The 15074-nt window shown below is 51.4% G+C and overlaps 1 protein-coding gene across 11 annotated transcripts in view; it reads left to right on the top strand.

Annotated features, from left to right (window-relative positions):
* Positions 1 to 15074, top strand: part of MSI2 (musashi RNA binding protein 2) — a 199310-nt gene that overhangs the window by 114062 nt on the left and 70174 nt on the right. For all 11 annotated transcript variants that reach the window (XR_010442426.1, XM_064729501.1, XM_064729500.1 and 8 more), the window contains one exon: positions 6021 to 6069. Coding sequence is in view for 10 of the 11 variants with exons in the window: in XM_064729501.1 (XP_064585571.1) it covers positions 6021 to 6069 (49 nt within the window). In the remaining variant the exon portion in view is untranslated. The remainder of the gene's footprint in view (positions 1 to 6020; positions 6070 to 15074) is intronic.

The following is a 15074-nucleotide window of genomic DNA, read 5'->3' as shown; positions in this document are numbered from 1 at the left end:
AACACAAGGATGTTTTGAGGCAGGGTGAATTAAGTGTTTGTGAGGGAGGCTGGATGCTCTCCAGCAGATGTTTGGAACGGGATTCTGTTCCTGCCTCTCTGGGGAAGGGCGGCAGCAGCAGCTCCAGGGTTTAACCCCAGTTTCAACCATCCTGCTGCTGGGGAGGTGATTGCCTTGTGCCACTGCCTTCTCTCCCTTGCTCTTGTCACCCCTTCCTTCTGTGCTGCAGCCCCAGAGGCTGAGGAAAGGGCTGGTTCACATTTCTGAGCTGTTCATGGGCTTGGTGGGGTTTTCTGCCAGAGCCTGTGTTCCCTGTGGGTGTTGTTAGCTAACAGGTGCTGGAGATCTGGGGACACAAGGGAAGCTCTCAGTCAAGACAGCAGGTAAAGGAGCGCTCCAAGAGTCCTCAATAGTTTATGACTTGATGGGAGCTTTGCTTTCATCAATACTCCCTGTTATTAATGCCAGAGAAGGAATTAATGAGAAATAGTCCATGAAGTCATGTTTAATTTGTCCTGCTGTGGAAAGCTGTTTTTTCTGGAGAGCATTAGTCATTCTTACATCCCCCTTGGTAGAGTGAGCGTTGAGTAACGTGTTCATGTTTTGCAGGAGCATTTTGAAGCCCACCAGTAGCCCCAGTGCATTTTGGCAAGCACTGGGGATGCTCTTTGCCATGGCACGGCTGGTGAGCAAGCCCTGAGATTAACGTGATTGAATGACTGTTTTAATTTCAGCCCTGATGGAGCAAAATTAGTTACAATGATATGTGTGTGTTGAATAAAATTGTAGTTTTATTAGCTATAATTGCTGAAGAAGACTTTTTAAAGCCTTGACTGCTGGGGGGAAAAATTGCCAGCACTGGAATTTGTGCTTGCACAGTATGGCATTGATTGTTAGCGTGGTGCACAATCCATCACCAGGGCACTCTGGGGAGCTCCCCCTGTGCCCCAGCAGCCCAGGGAGCACAGGGGAGGTGAATCCCTCCCCAGGGAGCCGGGAACCAGGGCTGCCTTGGGAAGATGGAGCAGAAATCCCAGCCTGGAGGTGCCTGGAGCCCTGGGCAGGATGGGGTCAGCATGGAGGGGTGGTGGCAGAGGGACCAGCCACGCTCAGGACTGGGTCTGGTGGGGTCATCCATGCTGGGACAGTGCTGAAGGAACCCGGGGGTGATGGGTGTGATGGTCAGGGGGCTTGGGGAGCCCTTGGGCAGGAGGCAGAGCTGTGCTGGGAGGAGAGGATGTGTGTGTGACAGAAAGAGGGGGGCTAATTTGTTTCTTTGTTTAATTCTGTTGTAATCAAGCCCAGAGGCCTGGTGTGGGGGAGCCATTTCAAATTGTCTGCCGTGCAATAGGCATTTGTCTTAATTTATGTGGGGGGAGGTTGTAAATCTGCAGGAGCTTGGATTCCACATGCGCATTTCAAATAACAGCACCTGACAGATCACTGGCAGCTCAGAGCTCTTTCTGCTTCAGAAAACAAAATATTGGAGGAGTTGTGTGGTGTGGGTAAATAATCTGAGGAATTAGGCCAGAATATCCAGCACACTTTTCTTGGAGGAGCAGAGGAGGTGATAGAGCTGCAAAGTTCAGGAGTCAGGGATGGAGGGAGGGGAGGCACAGCTGAATTGTGTGAAAGTTTTCCTTCAGTGATTCCTTCCCTCCCCAGCCCCAGCTGGAATCACCACCGTGATCCACTCCAGGTGCAAATCCATAGGTCTGCCCTAATTCTTCTTTACCTTGAAGGGATGGAGAGCACAGTGCCAGCTCTGCTGGGGAGTGTGGCCAACACCCCCTGCAGCCCAGGGGAGCACAGGAACCCCTCAGCCTGCTCTGGATGTGCTGGGAACTCAGGGTTTGATCAGGAAAAGCCCTCCTGGGCTGGGTGGGAGGCACAGAGGCTGCTGTGTGCCCTCCAGTGTCGCTGAGGTGGTTTCGTTGTGGGAGTTTCACTCAGTGAGTAAACTCGACCCAAATGGAAGAAGCAGAGCATGGAGGGGTGGTGGGAGTTGCTCCTGTGCACACAGGCACCCTGTACAGGAAGGTTGGCTTCACATGGAGGCTCCATGGGCATCGTGTGCTTGGAGAGATGCAGGATGAGCCTTGAAATTTTCCAGAAAAAAAAAAAAATTGGTTTGGTCCTCGTGCTTTCATGGCAGCACAGTGCTCCAGTTTCTGCAGCACCACCCTGGAGATTTTCTGGAAGCAGTGCTGGCTCTTGGAGGGCACTCAGCCTGTTGGTGACCCTGTGAGTGACCAGGGCTGTGCTGGCTCTGAGCAGCTCCTCCTGGAAAAGAGGAGCTGAAATCCCAAAGAGGAAAGTAGGAGGAATGACTGGAGAATACTGAGTGTTCTTGTGCTGGGCTGGATCACTTGCATTAAATTCAGAGACTTTCTGAGTACAATTAATAGTCATTTTATTTAGGTCACCCTGGTTTTGTTGCTTTAAATGTATGCCTCCATTAAAGTGGAAGAAAATCAAATACATTTATCTCCGTGGAGCCTTTTGTGAACTGGTTGGGCATATTTTAAATAACCCTGGGAACTGTTAGGATTATTAAAGCCTTTGGCTCCTCCAGGTTTTTTTTCTTTCCTCCTATTCTCCCCTATTCCTCCTTCCAGGCAGTGAGTAATGAAGTGGTAGAGCCCTTCCTTTTCTCAGAGCCCCAAGTGGATTGAAAAAAAAAAGAAGTTAAATAAACTGAAGCCCATTAGTTAGGCTTTATGTAAGAAACTGGGTCTGCATTGGCTGTATGGATGGGCTGTGCTGGGACAGAGGAGTCTGGGGGCCTGAAGTGTCCATTTGTAACCAGTGTTCACTAGCAAGCCTTTGTTTTCTTCTTTTTTTAGTTACCCCAAGTCCTGAGACTGTTCATTTTGTACCTCTGACTGGGTGCTCAGAATGAGTCTGCATTAATCAGCTCCTTTGGGCTCCATGTGAGGAGGTTGGGGTCTGGGTGCCCTGGGTGGGGATGGCCCAGCCTCCCCTCTGTGCTGGGGCATCCAGGGCTCCCCTGGGGCTGGGGTCCTGCTGGCAGTGTGTGATGGGTGATGGTCAGGCCTTGCAGGTGGCAATTCCACCTTCCAGTGCTGCTGCTAGCCCAGGAAAAGCCTTCCTTGCCGCTTGTGTGCAGAGTGAGAGCTGCGTGTTCTGAGCTGAGAGCTGGGGAAGCTGCAGCTGAGCATCCCTGGGGCTGGAGGAGGGGTTAACTTGGGCACTCACAGCCCTGAATGTGCTCAGGTTTCTGCTGTGGGCTGGTTTCTTTCCCTTCCCCTGACACAGGGATCAGTTTGCTCCGAGCAGGGTTTACTGGCGGTTACCTTGGCTGCGTCCCTCCTCTCTCCTTGCTGAGAACTCGAACAAGCCGCTTGTGTTTGCCTCGCAGAGCACCGTGAGAAACGGGCTGTGTGTGTGAGGCGCTGTGGTTTGCTCATTCTATTCAGCCCTTTGTATATTCAAATTCTTCTAGTTTGAGTTCTTGCTGTTCTGCCAGATTTCCATACCATTGATGGGTTTTCTGCATTAATAAGTTTCTCTCCCCCCTCCCTCCCATACCCTCGCCACCTTTTTGCTACTGGTGAAAAGTTTTTCTGCCCTCTCCACATTGATTTTCCTCTCCCGCTTGTCTCACCGGCTCTCAGATGTTTTATTTTGCAAAGCGTTAATAGAATTTTCCTTTTGCCACCGCACTTTATCTATTCAGGGGGTTTCAAGAAGTCTCATTGTGTCACTGGGCTATGGAGGAGAGAGGCTATTCTTCTGCCACAATGGCTGCCCTAAAAAATAACGCAGGGTGGGGTAAGCACAGAAAGGGCAGAGACGGAGATAAAATGTTCTGACCTTAGGAAAGAGAAAAGATAACCAATTAGACATTGTTGAAAGGGCACCAGCTGGCTCAAAGAACACCCCACTGATCATTTTTTCTTCAAGGCATACTTGGGCCACGACTGAACTCAGCTGCAGAGGCGCTCCCCCCGTGCAGATCTCATGTGTGCAGTGTCAGGGCTGAGCCTTTTGCAGGGGCTGCTGCCCAGCCCTGGTGCCAGCAGTTGGTGCTGCTGGAGGGGGCAGTGCCCGCTGCAGGGTGCCTGTGCCCCTGGGGGCCCAGGAGCCTCCCTCCAGGATTAGCCCTGCAGCCCCTGCTTGCTACTGCTAATAGGGGTTTATTTGCATAAAGATATGCCTGCCAAGATCATCATTGCAGCTTGGCACACGTGGCACAGAGCCCTGTTTGCCCAGGGGATGGTGGCGTGGTGGGCAGGTGGGAGAAGGGAGGGACCTGCAGAGCCCAGGAGGAGGTGGAACCTGCGCTCAGGATGGGGGACAGGGCACATCCCTGTGCTCCTGCACATCCAAGGGGCTGGGTGTGCATCCTGCCATCTCTGGGATGGGGATGGAGAGGGAAAATTCCACACTGAACCTTTTTGCAGCCGGGGTTGCCTGGGGACAGAGGGTGGCACTGGGAGCTGTGATGCCCCAGGAAGCAGCAGCAGGTGCAATGTGTAATTTTTGGTTCCAGTGAGGCCAAGACCTGTGAGAATGAAAAATAAAGATTGCTGAGCAAACATAACCCTGGGGCAGAGATAAGCAGGGTGAAGGGCAGCCTGGTCCTTATCTGCCTCCTGGTGTTGCTCATCCTGGTGAGTTTTCCCCCTTGGAGGGCAGACAGACAGCAGGACAGAGGGCTCTGTGCTTAATGCACTTTGGGTTTTTCAGTGCATCAGCATCTTTGGGTCTCAGTCAAGATGGGTATCAGGAGACTGCATTTCTGCACCCTCTCAGGCCACTGCTGGCACTTTCTGCAAACCACTTGGACTAAAAAAGTTAAGAACAACTTAAGCAGAGACAGATTTTCAGATGAATTTCAGGCACCGTGTAAGGTTTTGCTGCACTATATTTTTGTGCAATCTCCTGGAACATATTACAGCCCTTCAGAACCTCAGGGAGGTTCAACTTTTGTTTTCAGCACCTTCCCAAATTACTGGGGAAAAAAAAAATTCCAAAAACCTCAAACAAAAAATCCCAAAGCCACATCCCAGACAAGCAGTGGAGTCTTTAGAGGATGAAACCTTTTCTTTAAAGTTCTTCCTTCCTGCAACACCTTGTGTAATTCAGTGTTAGAGGTTTTCATCATCGCTGAGTGTACAGCAGGGGATTGCAAGTGTAATTTCATCTCAGAGCTTGCCCAGGCCATGTCCAGGGGCACATGGACCCACCTGCCCCAGCCCTGCAGCCTCAGAGCAGCAGCTCAGGGTGGGATAACATGGGGAATCAACCCCAGCACCACAGCCTTGTGCAATAAGTGCAAAATTTTAGGTGTGGCTGCACAGATTAAATGGAGGTGGAATAAATCATGCAAATCCTAATGAAAGTTGAAAGCAATTTGGTTGCACTTCAATACGTTTCATCAGTCATCTCTCTGTGAAGTGGAAATGCCGAGCCTGATGCGAATTAAAGTCTCTCCCTCCTCCCTCTCCCCTCTCTCCTGCAGCTTTTCAAAAGCCCTTTTGAAAACCTCTGAATACCTTTCTTGGCTGACCAGATTTTACCCTGCTCATACCTCTTTTAACCCAATTCTCAACCAAGACAGTGACTCTAAATTTGGAGGAGTCATGGCTCGATTTCCATCCACACTTCCTCCCTGCTTGGTCTCCCTACAGAAGGGAGATGAGGCACGGCCAGGGATTGATGTGGAGTGGGAAAACTGATGAGATATTGGGCTGTTCAGGGCCAGCATTTCCCTGGTCACTGCTCTGCTTCAGGATCAACAGGATCAACATTTCAGTGGTCACTTCTGAGCTTCAGGATCAACAGGATCAACATTTCAGTGGTCACTTCTGTGCCTCAGGATGAGCTGTCAGGCAGGGCAGGGAGGGGAAAGCAGCAGGTTTCCAGCAGGAGGAGCTGCCCCTGGCCAGAACCAAGGAGTTGAGCTCCTGCCTGTGCCCTCCCTGGTGTGTGTGTGCTGTGTCTGAGTTAAAGCCAGCTGTGTTAAAGCACAACTCTCCCTCTTTGTCTTGCAGGTAGAGGATGCCATGCTAATGTTTGACAAGACGACCAACAGGCATAGAGGTAAGAGGGGCTGGGGGCTCTGAGCTCACAGTGTGTGGCAGCTTCTGCTTGGGGGAGCAAAAACCAGATCCTGTGAGATCTGAATTTAGCCAGTGGCTAAATCATGGCACTGAATCCTCTGTCCTGCAGGTAGCACAGGAGGGGTGTTGGCATGGAATGCCCCAGGCACGTGGATTTTCTTGTTAGGAGTGATTTTCCTGCTCAGTCTAGTGACCAAAGTCAGGGATTGTAGTACCTGGAAATTTCAGCAGCACTGAGCAAAAGCCTTGCTGAGGAAGATGAGCCCCTCCAGCCAGGGAGGCTGTGTGAGCAGGCAGTGCCCTTCCATTTGTAGCAGGGACCTCTTCAAAGCTCTTGCTTAGGTTGAAAAGTTCAACCCGTGACAACTTCCTTTTATATCAGGGAATTTTCCACCCTTCTCCATGAAATCCCCCTTAAATGGGCCATAAATACTGCTCTCCATTCAGGGTCTCAGCACTGTGTTTGTGGCATTTAAAAGCTGCTTTGGTGCTGGGCACAAGGGCCCCGTGGTCTGGGGGCAGCTGGGGGGCACTCAGCAGCTTTGGCCTCTGACACAGGTGCAGGTGTTTCCATTTGCTGAAATGTCCTAAACCCAGGGCTGGCTTCCCCCCTGGTTAGGAGCTCCAGATCCCAGGGCTGGTTCCCCCCTGGCTCTCTGTGAGCTCTGTCCCAATCCCAGGGTGGTTTCCCCCCTGGTTAGGAGCTCCAGATCCAGGCTGGTTCCCCTTGTCTCTCTGTGAGCTCTGTCCCAACCCAGGGCTGGGTTCCCCCTTGTTAGGAGCTCCAGATCCCAGGGCTGGGTTCCCCCTGTCTCTCTGTGAGCTCTGTCCCAATCCCAGGGTGGTTTCCCCGTCTCTCTGTGAGCTCTCTGTGCTCTCAGCTCTCTGTGCCCACCCTGCCCAGGGTGTGCAGGGGCAGGGGAGCAGGGCAGGGCTGTGTGAGCCCTCCCTGAGCAGGATCCTGCCCAAGGTGACCCTGCTGTGTCCCTGGCTCTGTGCTGCTGTAAGCACTTCCAGGCAGGAGGGCACAGCGAGTGTTGGTGGCTGAGCTCTGGGAGTGCTGAGCTCTGCTCCAGCAGCCCTGCCTCAGCCCTGCTTCAGCATTTCTGGGCTCTTTGGGGAGCCTGCAGGCTGCAGCCTGGGTAATGAGCCCCGCAGGATGCATTCCTTGCCCAAAAACATCTTTGCACTGACTTTCCAGGAGCAGAGGCCTGCTGAAGATCAGGGCTGCAGGTCTGGGAGGGGCACCTTAGGTGCTGTGAAACCTTTAGGGTTTTCCATAAAGAGCTGTTTTCCCACTGTGTGTGTTGAAGATGAGAGGCAACAGGTCATCCTTTCTTATTTCCCCTGAGAATTCTGTGAATTCATTTCATTGACTAATTTTTTTAACAGCTTGTTTTTCCTACCTGCAAGCCATGACATTTTGCTCTGCATTAGCATCCCAGTGTGAGCTCCTGGATGAGGTCTAAATGGGGAGGAACTAGAAGCCCCTGAGGACCAAGAGCAGGCTCCAGATGCCCCTGGGTGGGGGTGATGTTACCCCACAAGCTCCCCTGTGCCCCAGAGCCAGACTGAGCACCCAGGTGTGTCCCTCTGGGGCAGGTTGGGCTGGAGTCCCTCTCCTGGTGAAGGAAGGATTCTCTGGCACTCAGGGAGGTGCATCCCAGGGAGCAGCCTTATCTCTGCCTGTTTGTGGGGTGAGCCAGAGTTCTGTGAGCAGGGAAAAGGGGCTGCACAGCTCCAAAGGACAGAGCAGGCTGAGCTCCAGGCCCTTGCCCTGCCAGGCGCAGGTGGGAGGAAAAATCAAGTACAAAAGGCAGAGTAAGAGTCCTCTTCATCTTCACACTTGAATTTCTCCAGCCTTTTGTGGCATTTCTCCCTGCTCTGCACAGGTAGCTGGTGCTAATCAGCCTAATGAACTGGCTCAGGGCTGTGGTGATGAATGAAGTGAGTTCTGCCGCCTCCACCGCCGATAAAATCACCCCAGACTTTACAAATTGTGGCACTCTGATTGTGGTGGGAGCGTGTTTAAAATGCACTAGTGTGCAGCAACAGTGTTAATGGCAATTCTCAAAACCACTTGTGGGCTGCAATCTGTATCTTCAAATTAGCCCGGGGAAGGAGGAATGGCAGATAAAATATCCGCTGTGGTTTGCTGCCCTGGTCTCTGCCTGCAGTAATCACCGTGGGCACGGGAAGGGAGAAGGATTAAAATTCACTCCCACTGCTAGAAGGTGAGATAAATTTCCCTGCAAGAAAACGGAGAGGGTTTGTTGACATAATTGTGGCACGTGTGTGTTGCTGCTGTGTGTGGGTTTGGGGAGTGTGGGACTCACCTGCCCCAGCCCTGCTCGGTGGAAATGCAGGATTGAACCAGGCAGGGCAAGAGGGGCTTCCAAAACTGCCCACCCTGCCTGGAAAACCCCACCCAGGATAAAACTTCATGCCTGGCACGGAGCGCTTTGTGTCTGGGGTGCACTTGATCTTGGAGGTCTTTTCCAGCCTTAATGATTCTCTGATTCTATAACCTTAGAAATGCCATCAGGCCAGTCCTGCTGTGTCTCTGCCAGGGGTATTTTAATGTCCAGCTATTCCTGGATGTTCTCGAAGGAAAATAAGACTCAGCTCCTGCATTTCATGCTGATCTGTTTAGCCATATTGAAGGCAGGCTGCAAAATCTGTGTTTAATTGGAGTGGTTATGTTTTGGTGTATTGTAGGCAAGACAATCCCTAGAATCACTGGGATGCCTCCTTCCAGGGGTTCTTCTGGCTGTGGGCACACAAAAAACCAGTGTTTGATAAGTAAATATCCCTGGGTCAGCTTGTTTAGGTGCCTTTTTTTTGGGAAAGAAAGTGTTGGTGATCCTCTATTTCTGAGCTACTGTATTCCTGCAGTCTTCTAAAAACCACACACAAAAGTTCTCCCAGCATTCTGGCAGATCACTTCTGTCACTTTTCTTCGCTGCTTAAAATTTCATAGAGCTGAAAATTACTGGGTCAATCTTGAAAGGATTCAGTAATTGGAAAGAAAGGGGAAAAAAAGAGGGTGGTGTTATTTTGTTACCCTTGCAAAGTGCAGATAAAATCTGGAGTTCAGCATTAGTTATTGATCTTTGGGGGTGGAGGGAGCCTGGCAGGATGATGATGTCCTTCTAACTTCATTATGGAGAGGAGCTCCAGGAAGCATTTCAATGTGCTGGGCCGTGCCCTTGGGCTGTGTGAGGGTTTGTGTTCCCAGCAACGCTGAGCAGGAGCTGCAGACCCAGCCGAGGAGGAGCAGGGAGGGAGGAAGGCACGGTTGGATCAGTGCAGGGTGCCAGAGTGGCTGTCTGAGCTGGTCCCAGCCTGAGGGGAGCCAGGAGAGGGGGTTCAGGGGTTCCTCACCTCAGAGGGATGCCCTTGCTCCCAGCCCTGTGATCCCTGCCCAGCCTGTGCCCATTCCCTGGGTGCCCACAGCCCTGAGCCACCCCAGGAGCTGCCCAGGACCCTCAGCACAGCAGCCCCACGTCCTGGACTCACAGAAAGCCCCAGATTTTGAGTGAGTGACCCCCCCAAGCTGTAATTGCAGCACTGAGTGTAATACTATATGTTTTTCAAAGCCGTCCAGCCCCCAGAGTTATTTTCACATCAATTAACCCTCGTGCACAGTTAAGGGTGGCAGTGGAGAGAGGAGGGAAGTGACAACGTGTGATTTGGACTCCTTTAATCTTGAAACTAAACAAAATTAATGCTAGGCAGGCTGTCTGCCTACAGACAGCATCATGGGTTTTGGGGGCTCAGACGTGCCCAGGGATGGGCACTGAGCTCTGTGCTCACTCACTGGGGCTTTTGCAGGGTTCTGCTGTTCCCTGGGCTTGTGGTGACTGCCCAGGCAGGGCTGGAGGGTGGCTGAGCATCCCCTGGGCTGCCAGGCCCTTGCAGGGGGCACCAGGGCACTGCTGGTACCCTCGTGTGGCATCGTGCTGTGCCCAAGGGTTGGGGTTTGCCTGAACCACAGAGCTCAGGCTAAAGGGTTGGTGCCCCCATCCCACCAAAACCAGAGCACAGGGGCTCTGCCAGCCTTGCCACGGGCTCTGCTCTCAGGGAGGAAGAGGAGGGTTGAACTCCATGGCTGTGCTGTGTCCATCCAGCAGATTTCAGAGCATGGCTGTAATTGTGCAGGTGGAAGCAGTTGGCACAATGGTTGTGATTCTTGGGAGAGTCAGGAGCGATGCTGTTGGGGAGATATTGGCTGTGCCTTGGCCAAGGAGGAGGCTTTTCTGAGGAGAAAAATAGCCTTTTGTGTTCTGTCCAGCTGCCAAAACCTCGGTTCTGGAGCTGATCTCTGAAGTTATAATTGACATTTTTATAGATGAGATATAAATATAATTAAGTCACTGCAATTATTTGTTTATCGCCATCTCCCTCAAGTCAAGCAAGGTCATGTGCATTTAAAAACTCATCCCCAGGCAGTTTTGAGAAAAGAGTAGTTAAAATATATAGAAATAATTGCCTAATTTGGTCATTTAGAGTGTAGCTTTTCTTGGCAGCAGCCTGGCTGTAGCACTGAGCATCCTTAGACGTGCTTGGAGGGAGATTGTGCTTTTGGGAGGACAGGGCTGAGGGAGAGCTGCTCCAGCAGGTTTGACCCACAGCTTTGGGGAGAGCATCCACAGTGATGCTTTTTTAAAACATCAATGCTTTAAGGGCTCTGGATGAGGAGTGTGCCACAGGCTCTGAATGGAGGCAGTGTTATTGTTATTGCTTCCCCAGGTGAGCTGGCCTTTATTCCCCTGCCAGCTGCATCGCCTCTCAAATGGGGCTCCAGAGAGTGCCAGGGCTGTGCTGGGCCCCCTCCCTGAAACCCATCCCAGGGACTGGAGCTGGAATAGAGAGTTTAACCCTTGGTGATCTCCCCCAGGGCATCGGGGGAGCAGCAGCTGCCCACAGGGGCTTTGGAGAGATTTTTGTGCAAATATTTGCTTCTAAACTTCACGTAAGAGCTGCAGAGATTCATTAGTTAATATTATTTACCATTTACACACCTATCAGTGAGCACCATCAGTCACACCTGTCTGTTTGGATTGCAGCAGTGACATGTGCCATGTTAATATTTTATATGTGTGTGTTTTTAATATTACATCCAGCTTATAAATATTCATTTCTTAAACACATTAACGGCGCTGACACCTCTGCTCCGTGTCACCAGTTCTCCTCTAGCTGGGGATCCAAAGGGGAAGCTGGCATGGCAGCAGCTCGAGGGAGCTGCTCTGCTTTCAGGGATGGGAGACACTTCCCAGTGTTCCCATTTGGCACCAGATTGTCCCCCTTGGGCTCTCACCAGGTGTGGGGGCTGTGGGTGTCTCACATTGCCCAGCTCTCTTTTGTGTTAATGAACACAAAACAAAAAGGAAAAGCTGCCAATTCTTAGATCCATCTCCCCTGTCTTTTAGTTTCCTGGCTGTGCCTGTGGCTGCTGTGTGAGGGCACCTGACATGAGGTGTAAAAATAACCAGAGCCCCCATCCCAGCTCAGAACGGCTCCGGCCGCGCTCCTCCAGGAGATGATGGAACATCTCAGGTGGTTACAGCCGTCCCACCCCTGGCCTCACGCTGCATAATGCCACCTGAGGCTGGCAGTAATTGCCCACTCTGTGCTGTCTGTCAGCCCTTATTGCTTCATTTTGTACCCATAATGAAAATTCCATCCCTAGTCGGAGACGAGCGAGCAGCTGCCCCAAGGAGGAGATGTCTGAAGGAGGGGAGAGGCTCCACTTGCAGCAGCGCTCAGGAGGGTCTGGTCTCTTCAGGAGACGCAAAATGAGGGCTGTGCCAGTATTCCTGAAGTTTTCTAGATGATGCTCATGGTTCTGTCACTCTTGCAGGGGGTGAGCCTGTGTTAGAGACACCACATGGTGTGCCCAGCTGAGGCTGCCTTGAGCAGGGAGGTCATTCAGTACGAGCTCAGTTTGCCTTCTCACTGTCTCTGTCACTGCCAGCTTGAGTGACAGAGAAATTAGCACAAATCCTGGAGATCTCTGAGCAGAAAGAAACCCTGAAAGCCACGAATGAGTTCTTGCTTGTGAATCTACCCAGCCCCTTTTGCTTCCCGAATGCAGGAGCCAAGTGATTAGCAGGGAGCACTCTGAGCCTTGTGGGACTGTTTGGAAATGTTAATTGAGGAAAGGCCAGAAACAGGAGGAGAACAAAATGCAACATTTCCATAGACGGGCAGTGTGCATACAACAGGCAGAATTAAAATCAGCCTGGTGACCTTGAGGAGAGAGGCAGCTCTCACAGCGTGCCCAAAAATGTGATATGGAAACAGGGAAACTCTGCCTCTCTCCCTCCCTGGTGTGTTGGCTCCTTCTCCTGTGGGTCACAGACTGGGCAGGTCCTGTCCAGCCTGCACAGGGGGAGCTTTTGTTCTTCACACCCCTGTGCTTTCTGTTGGTTGGGTTTGGTAATGAATCTTTGGGGTTTTTTTGGGGAAGGTGAGGAGGATGCTGCAGAAAAGGGGCTGCTCTGTCACCCCACAGTGAGTGTTCTCTGCCAGCTGTGCCCAGTGCTGCTGAAGCCTTGAATTGTACAAGGTCATTGCCATATGTAAAAGCCTCCTGGTGATCTGTTCAAACAGATAACACATCCCCTATCCCAAAATCTTGAGATTCAGCAGAAACAGAGGTTACACAGATAATGCTGGGAAGGAAGCTTTGCCCCTGAGCCTCTGTCAGAGCAGGCTCCTCCATTTGCTCTCCCCATCCCCACATCCCTGGTGTGGTTTAAGTGTTGGGAGTGTGGGGGGATGCTGATCCAAGCTGTGGGTGCACCTGGGCAGGTACCTGAGCTCAGGTGGGTGCTGTTGCTCCCAGGGTTGTCTGTGCAAGGCAAAAGCTCCAAGTGACTCTGCTGCCAAAGGAGGACATGTCAGGGGGTAGAAATGGAAGATTTCTTTAATTAGTTTGATTAAATGTCCTGGCATGGAGTGATTTTTGCTTATCCTGTATGTTTTTTGTATATATAAGCTAAGTAAGAACATCTGGCACTTTTTTCACCGGATCCGATAGAATAAGTTGAAAAACTGCTTCTTTCAGAAAACTGCAGGTCGGCACATTTGGGCTGTGGGTTTTATCTTTTTAATTTATTGAGTGTTTTCTGGACCAGAAAACTACCTTCAGCCAGGGTGGTAATTCACAGATTGCTCCCCATTTTCAAACACCTTCCCAGGTCTGAGGCTTGCTGAGTTCTGTGCTGTGGGAGGAATCAGGAGTGAGCAGATCCAGGGCCAGTAACCTCCCTCAGCCCTCTGGGTGACTGCAGACCCCTCTGGGAATGGAGCCCTGTGTTATCCCAGGTCAGATGTGGAATGGGAGCTCTGGCTGTGGATCCAGGCTGGGTCTGTGGCCACAGAACCATCTCTCCACATTCACTCTCACCGGGACCAGTGCCAGCCCCAGTCAGTCAGGTGGGGATGAGAGGTGGCTGCAGTCACAGCAGTGCCCTGGTGGTGAAATGTCCCTCCCTGCCCCTTGCAGGAGTCACACGTGAACACACGTGTGCTCACACGTGTCCACAGAGCCCTGGAAATCAGGGCAGGATCCACAGGGAGCAGCCTGGCAGGAGAATTCGCTTCCTTGTGGCAGCAAATATTCCCCTGCCAGCTCACAGGGAGCTCAGGTGGGCTAAAATCACTTTAAGTCTTGGTTTGGGCTTGGCTTTTGCCATTTCTGTTCCTCCTCACCCTAAACCCAAACTGGTAAAGAGGTAAAAATATTTGCTTTTGTGCTGCCTGCATGCAGTTGCAGGAAAAGGAAAAAGTCAGATTAGGGAAGTGTGGGGTTTGTTTCCCATTCCCCCACTCCTGGTGGTGTCCCACAGGATTTCCCCCGGCCCTTTGGCCTCGTTCTGCCCCGTCCATGCAGGGCAGGAGCACGGAGGCTGATCCAGACCTGCCCCTGTGGCTCAGCGGGTTTGGGAGCAGCAGGAGGCTGAGGGAGCTGGGGATGGGCTGCAAACCTGCCCGGGGAAGGAGCAGCTGCAGAGGGAAGATGGGAGCAGCTGTGGGCATGAAATTAGTCATTCTATGAAGAAATGGATTTGATAAATAATAAAACAGTGGTATTAACAACAGATGCTTTCCAGGTCAGATGACTTTGATAAAAGCACCCAACAGCCGTAGGTAATGGTATGAAAAATATGTATCTATATTTATAGATCTATTTATATGAAAAGGCATATAAATAAGTGTGTGTGTATATGCTCTCTGTAAATGTACCTGACATTTTATTTCTGGTTTAAAATGACAGTGGAAGTGTTGCTGCTCCCGTTCTTCACAGGCTTTTGAGACTTGTCAAGAAAACCTGAAATTTGATCAATTCCCCAAACCCAGAGCTCCCTCCCCTCCTCTCCACAGCACAGGCTCCATTTGTTTTTATATTCATACCTTTTCATTTTGATAACTGTTTTGATTTGTAAAATACTATGCCTTATACAATGTTTCCTTTATGATGATGTAGTGTGCTCTTCTTATCTTTCACCTTAAATCTTTGATAAGAGCATTTTAAAAATGAAATTGCTACCTGGCACCATTACACACTCCTGGCTGCCTGCCAGCAAAGAGGGAGCTGCTGGAGGGGAAGGGAGAGGAGAGAGGCTCTGGAGAGGCTTCCGAGGATGCAGGAGCTGGGCTGGGGTGCAGGAGGATGAGGAGGGGGAGGAAGCACGGCAGGAGTGACCCTGCCCAGCGCAGCCTTGCAGGGTGGAGGCGATGCCAGGGTCAGTGCCAGCATCTCTGGCATTCCCCTCTCATCCCTTTGAGTTCTGCATTGCTCCAGGGGCTGTGCTCTCAGGGAGCCTGCAGGGGTCACTTCATTTTCCCCTCGCAGCTCTCAGGCTGAGCTCTGGCCATGGGATGTTTGGGTAGGGCAGCCCAGCACTGCTGGAGCTTCCTGCACCTCCAAGCAGTTGAAATGGTTTTGGGTAACTGCTGGAATGTGATTTATCAGGG

This window comes from Zonotrichia leucophrys, chromosome 19, assembly GCF_028769735.1.
Source record: "Zonotrichia leucophrys gambelii isolate GWCS_2022_RI chromosome 19, RI_Zleu_2.0, whole genome shotgun sequence".
In the NCBI taxonomy this organism is placed as follows: Eukaryota; Metazoa; Chordata; class Aves; order Passeriformes; family Passerellidae; genus Zonotrichia; species Zonotrichia leucophrys.
The sequence above is the reverse complement of the archived record's forward strand: the minus strand, read 5'-3'. Positions and strand labels throughout refer to the sequence as shown.